The sequence below is a fragment of the Brachyistius frenatus genome, unplaced genomic scaffold (assembly GCF_029030835.1).
Source record: "Brachyistius frenatus isolate BFR_SWC_R1_liver_20210118 unplaced genomic scaffold, ASM2903083v1 Contig_83, whole genome shotgun sequence".
Classification (NCBI taxonomy): Eukaryota; Metazoa; Chordata; class Actinopteri; family Embiotocidae; genus Brachyistius; species Brachyistius frenatus.
This window is the reverse complement of record NW_027210682.1, coordinates 1,324,552-1,338,192: the sequence shown is the minus strand read 5'-3', so window position 1 is coordinate 1,338,192 and position 13,641 is coordinate 1,324,552. Positions and strand designations below refer to the sequence as shown.

Sequence of the window (13,641 nt, the reverse complement as noted above, 5' to 3'; positions counted from 1 at the left end):
TTAAAAGCTTTAGATAAACACAAGGAAAGAAACTGGTCCCTGGATGTGGTCACTGTGAGCACATGGGTAATTACTTTTGTAGATTTCTTTCTACAAAAGGAATAGTTGCGAAATGGGTCCGTATTTGTGAAACTGCAGCTGTTGGCAAAGTGCACACAGGGATAGACAGCAGGGTAAAGAATGAACTTTCAATCTCACCATTTAAGTCAGATTGGACAAGAAGTCTTTAAATTGTTTAGAAAGTGAACATTTAGGACTCTTTGACAGCTGGGCAAACTCCTTCTTCTGAGGAAGATCTTGTGATGTGTTGGAAAGCTCAAGAACAACACCTTGATAGATCTTCTGATGAGATTATTTACAAAGTTTGAATATTCTACTGTTAGCTTCCATTAAAAGTTTTGGAATACTGTATTGGAAAAGTAGAGAAAAGCATAAAACCTGTCTCTGACACATAAAGGTTTGCAACTATAGTATAGTATAGTATGCTATATTATTAATGCTCGCATGAGAGGAAGATAACCATCCTGTCTGATGACATGCACACGGCATTAACTTGTCTTTGTATCTTCAGGAACAAGCGAGTGGCCGCAGAGAAGTTGTCACCTGTTTGAATGGGACTGTTGCAGCAGAGACTGCTATAGAGTCAGCACTCAGCGGCAATTAGTGGTACTGCAACTCAAACTTCCGCGTTGGCTCCAACTTTAGTTGTTACTATGTCCCACCCAAAATCTGTGAAAGCATCCGTTGTTCTGAGGTCGGCTCATGAAGCACAGTGTAGATTAGGTAAAGCACTTTCATCTGGTTTTGGAGTCACAGTGACGCTGAAGAGAAGCGCTTAACAGGCGAGAGAAAAACACAACTTGTGATCTTTCAATCTATGGAGCAAAACTGCGGAGTAAAGTCATTTTCAAGAAAAAGAAAATAGGATCAGCTGGTGAGAACGAGGTTAGTAACACATCGTGCTCGTTTTTTAGATGCCTTCTGGAGAAAGGTTTGCATCCAAGAAAAAAAAATTACTGCCTGAGTGCAGAAATTTCTATAGTTTAGCTTCTTTATCAGAATTTTCTCATGTTTTTTATTTTTATTATTCTTTATGATTTAATATTATTTTTCTATATAAAATGCTTGGATTTTTAATGTTATTTTAATCATGCCCACATGCTCAAAATATTGTTGTGTGTTTGTATTTTATAGGGTATTGCCATCAGGACCCTTTAAATCTCTGTTTTAAAAACATTAGATTTTTCTTGCCAGCTTTTATTCTCAGCTGCCATTCGGCTCCCAACACAGCTTCCAGCCTCTCTTGCTCTGGACAATGTCACATCAGCAGTGACAGAACAGGAAGTCCCACATCTCTGAGGGGACATTAGAGTCACTCACATTTAGAAACTTTCACAAGTGGATTTCCACTTTTTGCCCTAACAAGTGGATAATATGTGAGCTCTGGGTCTACTCGATATTTTATGATCCCATTCTATCACCCTGACAGGTTTAATACACAGCGGGTTCCCTCTGCTCTCAGACACCTCCACTAAATAATGTAATCCTTTGTACTCAGTCTGCTAGTCTGCTATAACAGTTTGTCAAGGGCAGCTTCTCTTTGTTCCTCCGTCTTTTCACTATCGAATGCCTGCTGAAGTGTAAAGGCATGATAATCCTGTGTGCCAGACAGGGTGGTGAGTCATTCCTTTCCCTTAGAGGGACCCCAACTCCCCTGTTTGTGTTGCTCCTTTGCAGTACAGCCAGGCTCAGATAGGTTGACAGTGACATGAACAAACTCAGGAAAGCTTATAGTTTGAAAGGACGTTCATGTCTTACAAAGTCTCTTGAGAGAGCAGACTGTAGCAGCCGAGTGTGTGTGCAGAGAAGCTGGGGAAATAAAAGATTATACATCAGTTGTAATGAGAAAATACTGTGAAGCATTCGTTTTTCAGCGTGTGTCCTGTGTTAAACAGAGAGGTGTGATTCTTTCTGCTCAAGAACACGTCCCTCTGACCAATGATTCATATTAGTTTTGGCATCAGTCAGATTAGTTTTCCGTGTAGACAACAGAACTTTTGTTTTGTCACTCAGGACATAAATATTTTTCTCTGTGTACCTCTGTGTCAGCATTTCATACACTGGTTACTCTTTTTTGTTTTACAGAGTGCCCACATGCTTCAGCATCGCTTCCAGTTTCCCCTGAAGAGGAATTTTGCACGTCATTGTGATAAAAGGGATGAATGAGGTACAGAGCGGTTAAATGTCAAATGTACCCTTTAAAAATCTACTCTAGACTACATGTAAGGGTTTCCAGGGTCACTTTAGTAATTAATACAATTTCTCAGTAGTGAAATAGTTTTCTTATTTTGTCCAATTTGCTCATCTCATTGGGTATTGTACAAAAACCTGCATCACCACTGTTAAATCAGGGCTTCCTACAGGATTGCCTGTAGCCTATGGCAACGACCACTCCTTCCCCTTTCCTAAAAATGAATACAACTTAATGAAATTAAATGTTGACTTTAAGGTTAAAGAGCAAAAGCACTATTCTACAAAGCAAATGCCATATATTTAATGAGTGTGGCTGTTTTTAAGGCTGCCAATAATCGGATCATGAGACGAGATATAGCAATCCGATCTCGCTAAACAATTGTCTTCGGCTTGTGGAAAATCTCAGAGATTTTCTTTTTGAAAATAAAGTCTCTCTTAGAATCATACCAACAGCATATTAACATTAATAATAAGTAGGAAGGTTTGAGAGTCTTTCAAGTCCTGAGTACTACTGGCTGCATCTCAAATCTGTTATTTGTACATCATCCTTTCTCATGTGACCTGTAATCCGATTGCGTCCTCCATCATTAGGGACATTTCAGTTAATGCTGGTTGGATAAATGAGACCACATGCATGTAAGGAATAAAAAAAATAAGATGCACCTATTTAAAACAAAAACAATAAAATAGCAGAAGATCTATTTATCACACATTTAAGGTGACAGTTCCTTCATTAAGAAATTATATAACATTATCATAAATACCTGGTTGATTTTAATAGATTAGAATTTCGTTTTTTATTTTGAGAAGATTTTCCTGACTACCTAAAGGCCATGCAGCTCGCTCAGAACATTTTGTCATGATTTTTATTCCAGGGCCGCTCTGCTCTCCTCAGAAGGTGTCAACTCGCCTTGTCCAAAGCCGACACCCTTGGCTCAGCCAAAGCTGCTCTCTCTGTGGACTCGGGAGATGGCGTGGCTGCTCAGCCTGAGAGTGATGCAGCCTTCGCCCTGTCTGAGCTCTCACACCTGTTTGAGAGTGAGGATGGCTCCCCGTCAACTCAGGACACGAGTCAGGATTCAGCCCTGGAGTTAGTTCAGCCCGGCCAGCCTGCGGACAGCAGACAGAACCTGCGGATGAAGTTCCAGGGTGCTTTCAAGAAGGGCATTTCCAACCCAATGGACCTACTGGAATCAACCATTTATGAGTCAAATGTGGTTCAAGGCCCCAAGAAAGCACCCATGGACTCACTCTTTGACTATGGTACCTACAGGAACACAAGCAACCAGAAGAGACGCAGAAAGAAGCTCCCAAGAGGGTGAGAAGATCCTTGCTGTTTCTAAACTACAACACTTGTGTGTTTATAGGAACTGTGTTCCATTTAACATATTTTTTTCCATGTACAAAACCTAGTTTGGAAAAAGGTTGTCATAAAAACAAAAACCTCCTACAACTGCCACTCTGTAGACAGAGGTGTGCCACATGAAGAGGTACGTGTACGTGTACGTGTACACACACACACACACACACACACACACACACACACACACACACACACACACACACACACACACACACACACACACACACACACACACACACACACACACACACACACACACACACACACACACACACACACACACACTGTGGGTGAAGTAGTTCTCCATTCATCCTCATTCCCTGACCTAACAGAGAGCATGTTGTTGGTTGCCCTGCAGCCGTTGAGGTAATATTTAGGCTGCCGCCTGTTCCTGGCTGCCCTACCTGTCCCATACACACAGAGGTCCATTTATGTGAGCACTCAAGGGTGTGGGTGATTTCTTAATAGATGGTCTGTGCATATAACACCCATCTGATTCTTAATCATCTGTCAATAAAATGTAAAAGGACTCCATGGATTCAAAAGGGATTCCTGCTTTTGTTGTATCATCTTACAGTGCAAGTACATATTTCTGTGTCCTCTTAGTAAAACTGAGGCATCTGGTGATGATGGTCAAAGCTCTGACCCACCTAAAGTAATGAAAATATTCAACCGCTCTCTGCTCTTCGACTGTGTGTCACGTGGCGATCTGGAGGCCCTCGAGGGCCTGTTGGAGTACCTGCAGAGTCACGAAAAGAGGTTAACGGATGAAGAGTTCAGAGGTAAGAGTTTCATGTCTTCAATGTTTGAGATGCAGCTGATCAAAATGAATTCCAAAGTCTTTTATTCAGTTTCTGTTAAATTTCTATCTCACACTTTGAGTCTGCTCTAAAGCGTAAACCTTTGTCTTCTGACTGCTTTAACTTTGACCTTGTGTACTCTCCTGCCCCTATCTCTGTCTGTTGTTTCTGGCTCAGAGGATGTGAGAGGGAAAAGGTGGAGTGATGTCAGAGTCTTTGTCCCACTGTAGGCAGGACCAAGAAAAGCTTCCTGTGTGTGTGTGAGAAGTTTTTCAGGCTCATAACAGGGAGCAGAGAGAAATCACAGCAAACTGACAACTCTGTGAGAGAGTAAAATAGGGCTTTACAGGGTTGTTTTTTTTTTTAACAGAGAGACTAATAACAGTGGAAGGCTTGCTTGACCCCTGTTTTTAACAGTTTGTTACTATGAGCCCCCCATCCTCACTGGTTCTGAAACTAAGTCTATGTTCTTTCATTGGATGCTCTTTCCCAGTGCATTTACAAGAACAGGATGTACAGGAAGTGACATTTTTATGTCTGTGACCCCCACATAGTACTCAAGGGGATATTCAGGGGTATGTCAAGAGAAAACATACATCATATTTACTCAGGTCTCCGAGTCAGTGACATATACAGTATATTGTGGTACCTGAATTCCACAGATTTCATGATAAGGGGATAAAGTTTAAAAAAAAAAAATCAAGAGAAGCAGAGAGAAAAACAACGTGATGAATAAAAATAGATTACTAAATATGAGTGAAAACATGACCAAATTGAAAAGAAATAATAGTGTAACAATATACACTTTTCAAAAAAAAATTTATTATATAAAAATCCCCTCCAAATAAACACAGAGTTGATGGGACTGTACATCATATGTTCATGTGATAGGGTGGCGGTGGCCTTAAGTGAAAGGGGCTTAAATGGTGTTGGGAACTATTATATGACACTTAAATAGGACTTAACAAAGAAACATAAACTGTTATCTCTAAACAATTCTGTCTTGATTGAAACACTTTGTTTTTTTCTTTTTAATAAAATTTATGTACCAGAGCCATCCACAGGGAAGACATGCCTGCCAAAAGCTCTGTTGAACCTCTACGGTGGTCAGAACAAAACCATCCCATTGCTAGTGGACATAGCAGAGAAGACCGGAAATCTCAGAGAGTTCATAAATACCCCCTTCAGGGATGTCTACTACAGAGGTAGGAAAATAATCCAATAATGACAACATGCAGTTATATAAAACATGTCTGTAAGTTAAAGATGTTTAAAGAAATGAGGGTCCAATTTGAATCCTGCAGTTTTATATGTGACTGTGATCCTCCATTTAGCAGCTGAAGCCGGTAGAGACAATGTTTTGCTATGGGTTGCTGTATGCTTTTCAAACTGCGGGTGAAATATAGGGAAAAGGAATGTATTACAGTGTTTATGTTTACTGCGACTATTCACAGCCCTGTAAATAAGAACATCCAGACCTCATTTGTTTGGGTTTTATCCTTTACATGATTGATTGTTAGATAGTCGTGAGCCTTTTTGCTGCGTAACACCTTGTTAACACCAAATGTGATGTCACTGTCCATTGTTAACTCAGCTATTTATGTAACCTCCAACATCTTTTATTACTCTTTGCACTTTTTAAATGATTACGTAAAATGTTTAACGGCGCAATTTCTGTGGGTTGTAACCCCATAAACAATCTGTACATGTACATATGTAGCCCCAACCCTACATACCTTTTAGTCACTTTTTTTTTTTTACCTCCACTCTTTAATATATTATTAGGCATCAGTTTTTTCAAAAGAAAACAGTGCTGTAGAAAAATGTAACTGTGCTTTCATTTGTTTGCAACACAGCAACAGGAAGCAGTGGTATGAAATGTTTTCAGTTGTAATAGTGCTTCTGTGTATTGTTTTATTGCATTGTCAGGCCAGATGGCGCTCCATATTGCCATTGAACGTCGTTCTAAGCAGTATGTCGAGCTGCTGGTGGAGCAGGGAGCTGATGTTCACGCCCAGGCGAGGGGTCGCTTCTTTCAGCCAAGAGACGAGGGGGGCTACTTCTACTTTGGTAACAACCTTTGTCAGCAGAGAAATCTTGTTTCCAAACAATGGAGTTTATTGTCTGTCTAACTTCCCTTTTTAGAACACCTTATTCTCCAATAGTCAGTCACACATTATTTTCTGCCTCAGACGGTTGTAATGATGTGGTGTGTCTGAGGTTTCCATGACCTCATTGGTCACATTTTCTATTTTCACTCTTGCTGCTTTGCTCAGAAGTCTTTTTTCTCTCTTTTACTACACATAATTGGTCATCAGTGTTTTGTGATGTGTACTACAGTAGCTGCCAAGATCAAATAATTAGCACATGGTACATTTTTCTGGAAAAGAAACTTCTGTTGCCATGGAGAAATGAAGTGACATTAGATTAAAAATCCTCTGCTGTTGGGAAGCACCTCACTGACCTGTAACTGAAGGAGGATACATAAATCAGAGCTGGTAAACTAAACTCAACACTGCCCTCTGCTGGCTTCTCTGAAGGCTTTTACCATCACAGTCTATGGTACCCAGAAATAAATGTTTTTATGTGTTGTTTGAATCTTGTGATGATAATTGCTGTATATAATTGATTTAAACATTACTCTCCTAAAACATGAAAAGAAAGGTAGATTTACGATGTCATGGACTTGTTTTATTTATACCCAACCCAAATTCAAGAATTGTTTATTTGATTACAATCAAGCATCATATTCCTACATCATAGAGGAGATGATTTCTATTTGCACCGAGCATGGTTGTCATTTTCAAATCCCAGCGTGTCTGGGCACTGTGTGAGTAATTTGCTGCGGAGCTTTGCAGTGAGGTGAACAGGAACCTGGCAGGGCTGATGGCTAATGGGATTTAGACTCACGCTAACACTCTGCATTCACCCGTGCAAATCCATGAAGAGGAGCGTTTCTATGCGAGGTGACAAAGTAATCTGTCACCCATGGCAACGGCTCATTTTCAGCAGCTGCTTTTGGCACTCTGGCCCCATTGCGCCCCTCCCTCAAACAACTGCTAATTGTGGTGTTTTCATTGCGGGGATTTAAGTCAGATCTTTGATCCATGTTTAGTATGCTTTGCGAAAACATATAGACGCCAGCTACAGTTCTTAATTAACCCTCCTGTTGATTTGCTCCTTTTTTAATCTGTAATACAGTTCTCTTAATCTCCTGTGATTTCAGAGTAAAGTGAGTTCTCTCTCTCTGTTTGCCCAGGTGAGCTGCCTCTCTCTCTGGCTGCGTGCACGAACCAGCCTGACATAGTGCACTACCTGACTGAAAATCCCCACAAGAAGGCTGACCTGCGACGCCAGGACTCACGTGGAAACACGGTGCTGCACGCGCTGGTGCACATTGCGGACAACACCAAGGACAACACCCGTTTCCTCACAAAGATGTACGACCTGCTGCTAATCAAGAGCGCCAAGCTCTACCCAGACTGCAGCCTGGAGACAGTGTTCAACAATGAAGGCATGTCACCTCTCATGATGGCCGCCAAACTGGGCAAGATAGGGGTAGATACATTCATATTAGTACTATTAAAATGTTTCCATCAGTCACGTCCAAATCAAAGGTCAATAAGTCATCTTTTCTAAATTCCTCCAGGTTTTTCAGCACATTATCCGACGTGAGATCAAAGATGATGAGGTTCGTCATCTGTCACGCAAGTTTAAGGACTGGGCTTATGGTCCGGTGTACTCGTCCCTCTATGATCTGTCTTCACTGGATACATGTGGAGAGGAACCATCAGTGCTGGAAATCCTCGTCTACAACAGTCGCAATGAGGTGAATAAAGTTGATTTGAAATTGATTTTCTATCAGGGTATTAAAAGCATCAACACACCAGGCAAAGCATGAAACCATCAAGATAAAACATAAACATGCCCCAACTGTAGAGGTTCTTCAAATTCTATCCAGAAGATCAGATTATCGTTATGTTATTTTATTTTGACTGTTGTATGAGTGTCGTGTTTCTGATCCTGTTGTCAGAACCGCCACGAGATGCTGGCAGTGGAGCCCATCAATGAGCTGCTGAGAGCAAAATGGCAGAAGTTTGCTGCTGTTACTTTTTACATCAGTGTGGTTTCCTACCTCGTCACCATGATTATCTTCACCCTAGTGGCTTATTACCACCCAACACAGGGAACGGTAGGTTGGAAACTACTGAAAATGTAGACATTTGAATTTTCAAGACATCACTTGAACATGTTTTTATCACTGCCGGTATTACAAATGTTGCATGTTTTTATCTAGGCCACATAATCTTCCTTCTTGCCAAGAGGTAGATGAGAAGATTGATGTCGCTCTCATAATCTGTACACTAAATATGATGCTGCAGGTGGCACCTAGTTATCTTTGGTCTTTGGTCAAGATAAAAGCAGGGAAACACAGCCAGCTGACCTCTATCCAGAGTGTAAAATTAAACATTCATCTCTAAATTTTTTACTTATTAACGCATCTTTATGCAAACCACCAAATTGTGGTTTTGCAGGGGATTAGATGCTGATACTAAACTAAGACATCTAACTCTCAGTGAGAAGGTTGAATAGACGTGGCTCCCGAAATAACAAACTTTAATTTACTGTTTGATTGCATCAGCTTTCTTTCTTACAAAATTTCTCCACATGGAGTATTTTGTGTATATATTGTGTTTTATTGCTAAAACGTTCAGACTGAGTTAAATCTCAGTGAAATGAATCTTCATAAATTAGTGTCATCTTTCTTCCTTCCAGCCTCCGTTCCCCTACACCACATCCTCTGACTACTTGCGGATGGCAGGAGAGATTGTCACACTGGCATCAGGAATCTTCTTCTTCCTCACGAATGTAAGTCAATACGCTCTGACACCTGTCTATGATTGCTATGATTTGATCATCGGTTGCTCGCTGCCTTCTATGACCTGTAGCGCCAATGTTGTTGCCACTATGGAAATCTTTCTCCTGTCCTTTGCAGATTAAAGACCTCTTCCAGAAAAAGTGCCCCGGGGTGAAGTCTTTATTTATTGATGGATCCTTTCAATTGCTGTAGTAAGTCTCCATCCTCCGTCCTTGCAGCCCTCACCTCTCTGTATCCCTGACTTTGACTAAATTTTGCATCTTCTTAATTGAGTCATCTAATTAATTTCTCAGCCTCCCCCTGGCATGTTTCATAGTTTGAAACTCTAATTAAACCCATGATCCAAACAAAGAGCAGAGGATGTCGAGCACCTCTCTGAACCATGTTGATTTAAATCATTAGCTATGGTGTCGACATGCCAAATGCCAGCAATTACATCTTCCTGCCTTCATTTATTACTCCAGTATCACAGGCTTTTCAGCAATGAAACTGTTTCATTGACAAAGTTGTTCTTTGTCCCCTCCAGCTTCATCTACTCTGTACTGATTGTAGTCACAGCTGCTCTCTACCTGTCTGGCATTAAGGCCTATATCTCTGTGATGGTGTTTGCACTTGTCTTGGGCTGGATGAACACGCTTTACTTCACCAGAGGCCTGAAACTCACTGGCACCTACAGCATCATGATACAGAAGGTTAGATCAGGAAAATGGAAAGAAATTCAAGCAAAACTTAAATGCTTTGGTGTCATAATTTGTTGTTGTTGTTGTTTTTGTCTCTCAGATTCTTTTCAAAGACCTTTTTCGATTTCTGCTGGTGTATGTGCTCTTCATGATTGGATATGCATCAGGTAGGCGAGTTTTTGCCACGGCTTCCAGTCTTCATGCTTAGCTAACTTTCTCCTGGCTAATTCATATTTAATAGGTTTGAGAGTGGGATGAATTTTCTCCTGTAATTCTCAGTAAGAGAGCAAATTAGGCTTATGTATTTTTCAAAATGTTGAACAACTCCTTTGATGTGCTCACAGACACATAATGAAACCTGCTATGTTTCTACCCCGCAGCCTTGGTGTCCCTGCTGACCGTGTGTCCTCCACCGGGCACAAAGTGTGACGGGGACTGCCCCACCTACCCCAAGTGCAGGGACCCCGACACTTTTAGCACTTTCCTGCTGGATCTTTTCAAGCTGACCATTGGGATGGGAGAGCTGGACATGATCCACAGTGCACAGTATCCAGCAGTCTTTCTCATCCTCTTAGTCACTTATATCATTCTCACCTTTGTGCTGTTGCTCAACATGTTAATTGCTTTGATGGGGGAGACGGTGGGGCAGGTGTCCAAGGAGAGCAAGAAGATCTGGAAGCTTCAGGTGACCTTGTTGTTTGTGGTGGCAGGTTACAAATGAGCCTCTATTTAATCTTCCTCATCAGAGTTTAGTGTGATTTACTGTTAAAGGATTGATTCACCCTGAAATGAGCAGTCATGCTAGTGGCTTTGTGATGTATCATCCTAACAAAGACAATCAAAACTTGCTATTTTGTTAACAGGTTTAATGATTACCATGTTTGCTTGGTGTTAACTTATCAATATTTTCTAATTAGTCTTAAATATAAAGTCCAGTTGGTTCTGATGGGAATGGCATTAGATCTTCAGGTATTTTGTCATAAACCAAATTGAAATTTTGACCTGTTATGGCACATATTCTGGTTCATCCTGTGGGAACCATGAATGTGTGGAACAAATTCCATATCAATCCATGAAATAGTTGTTTAGATACCTTCTTTAAAAGAACAAATGGCAGCCTCGTGATGGCACTAAAGGGAAAATCAGGGGATCACTCACCAAGTTTCATGGCAACTCATGAATTTGGAAATTCTGTTAAGATGTTATGAGAATTTCTATTCACTTCGTTTGTACCCTCACAGTGGGCAACAACTATCTTGGACATCGAGCGTTCATTCCCAGTCTGCCTTCGGAAGTCTTTTCGAGCTGGGGAGATGGTGACCGTGGGGAAGAACTGGGATGGCACACCGGATCGACGGTGGTGTTTCAGGTATTTTGCACAACTCATAATCACTGTCACTCAGCAATGCTGATGACTTCAAAGACATTTCAATCCCAGCTGTGTCTTGTTTATGTCAGGGTGGATGAGGTTAACTGGTGTCACTGGAATCAGAACCTGGCGATAATCAACGAGGATCCAGGCAAGAGTGAGACCAGCCAAGCCAACGGGTTGCAGCAGAGCGTCAGAGCCTTGAGGAGGGGTGAGTTCTTCGCTGTGCTCTCATGATTAAATGCATAAACAAATACAATGTATATTCATGTGCACCACACTCATACAGATAAAAGAAATTCCTTTTTCTTTTCATCCTCCTCAGACCGCTGGTCCACAGTGGTCCCGCGGGTGGTGGAGTTAAGTAAGGGTCCACAGCCTCATGATCTGGTGCTAGAGATGGAGCCATTGACATCCAGGCAGTGACGCCTGCAGAGGACTAGTGCCATCCTTGTTGTAAGGAGACAGAAGAAAGCCATCGGCATCAATGAGATCACTCTGCAGGGGTCAATTTGGCCAATAAGTGTACTAATTTGCACACATCTCTTATGCCTTTTGTTCAGAGCCAGTGTAGTGAGTATTACAGCAGCACTGTCAGTGTAATAGGACTGAGGACTGAGCATGCTGATACACTGGATATACAGCTTCTCAACAAATTACTGATATGAAAACACAAAATACAATGATGAAAAAAAACTGAGAAAAGACAAAAGTTGCATTAATTAATGAGCTGTCATCTGTTTTTTATGTGTCACATGAGAATAGACAACGTATTAAAACAATGTACTGTACCTATGCATATGAGACATCAGTAGTTAATCACTCAGGGATTTAAGAGAATCAAAATATTTCAGTATTTCTAGTGTCATTATGTTCCCGCAGAAAAAAATTATTGTGGCTTTTCTAATAGCTTCCAAAAGCATAATTACACTATTATTGCATTAGCTTTGTAAACAAAAGCAAAAAAGATTAAAAAAAAAAAAAAATCTAAATCTACAAGTATAATCACAATGGGAGATTCTTCAGAGAAAATATTCCAATAAATATTTATAGATTTATAGAATAGAAATCAGCTTTTATTTGCTTGCTCTACATTTTATGAGGTCCCTGTATGAGGTGCTCATAAAGATTATACTCTACATGCTGATTTGAATGTTTATTTTTGAGGTGGCGCGGGTTCAGTGCATCGAGAAAGAATATATCTATTTTATGCAGTATATTTTCTTTCCACTTTTTGTATTATATTAATTAAATAGTTTCAAAACTTTGAAAGTTCCAGGCTTCGACTGCCAGCTCATGCAGCACAGCTTTCATTTGAACTGAAACAATGCACTATGCCAATTTCTGATGTGTGCATTATTATATGAATACAAAGACATTATTCGGAACAAGATGGGCATGATGAGCAGGTTATAGTTGTCGTGCAAATATGCAAATGCAAGACAATAGCCCTCCGTGTTATGGTTTGTCTTTGAATTCCGAGCGTTATTGTTCCTTTGCAGCTGGGGTATTTGCATAATAAACTCTCAGTCCTTGCTATTATGTACTTCCCCCTATTTGCTGCAGTGTTTTCATTGCAATTGGCTCTTTGCCCTATACAGCATTTTCTTATGCGCATCTACTGCATGTAGGCATGTGTTTGTGGTATTGTACTACACGACAGAATTTGATTAAGAGCAGATAGAGCATACAATTCATTTTCACTAATTCATTCCTGTTGAAGGTCACAGGTCATTGTTCACCATGTTTACATTTCTGAAACACATTTATGCATTTTTACACTGTTTGTACGTTGCTGCACAAAACAGTAAACACTGACTACATTTTATAAACCATACCGTCATCTGTTTTTCATTTTCTATGTAGATATAATTTTTTTTCTTTTGAAGAATATCAGTGCTGGGAATTAATCAAAATCAACCAGACCGTTTTGCTATTTTGCCATCAAAGATACGTAAACTCTAAAATCAGACCACAATGACAACTGATACAATTGATTGACACTTACAAATAATTAATTTTTGATTATATTTCAGAGAAGCTCAAATAAAAATTTAAAACTCACCTGGGAAAATGTATAAAAGAATATATCCACAATCATTTAAAAGAGAAAAATTGATTATTTTAATCCAGAAAATTTATAATTTTGTGTGTTTTATGTCTCCATCTGAGCTATAGCCTATTTATTACCATTTATATTTTAGCAAGGGATATTAGTGTAGTGGAACAGACCTTTATTTATATAATTAAACTAATAGCACAGTAGTTGGAAAAGTATTAAAATTCTTTGCTCTGCA

General features: G+C 40.1%; 1 protein-coding gene across 1 annotated transcript; it reads left to right on the top strand.

Annotated features, from left to right (window-relative positions):
* The first annotated feature begins 783 nt into the window (after window positions 1-783).
* trpv4 (transient receptor potential cation channel, subfamily V, member 4) lies at window positions 784-13,168 on the top strand. The gene is made up of 17 exons (XM_069709514.1): window positions 784-945; window positions 2,146-2,227; window positions 3,129-3,571; window positions 4,223-4,398; window positions 5,469-5,621; window positions 6,346-6,486; window positions 7,676-7,974; window positions 8,066-8,245; window positions 8,450-8,608; window positions 9,193-9,285; window positions 9,413-9,486; window positions 9,822-9,987; window positions 10,076-10,142; window positions 10,356-10,660; window positions 11,217-11,344; window positions 11,434-11,555; window positions 11,670-13,168. Exons 2-17 carry the CDS (start codon window positions 2,219-2,221, stop codon window positions 11,768-11,770), a joined length of 2,616 nt encoding a protein of 871 aa, XP_069565615.1. The 5' UTR covers window positions 784-945; window positions 2,146-2,218; the 3' UTR covers window positions 11,771-13,168.
* The last annotated feature ends 473 nt before the right edge of the window (window positions 13,169-13,641 follow it).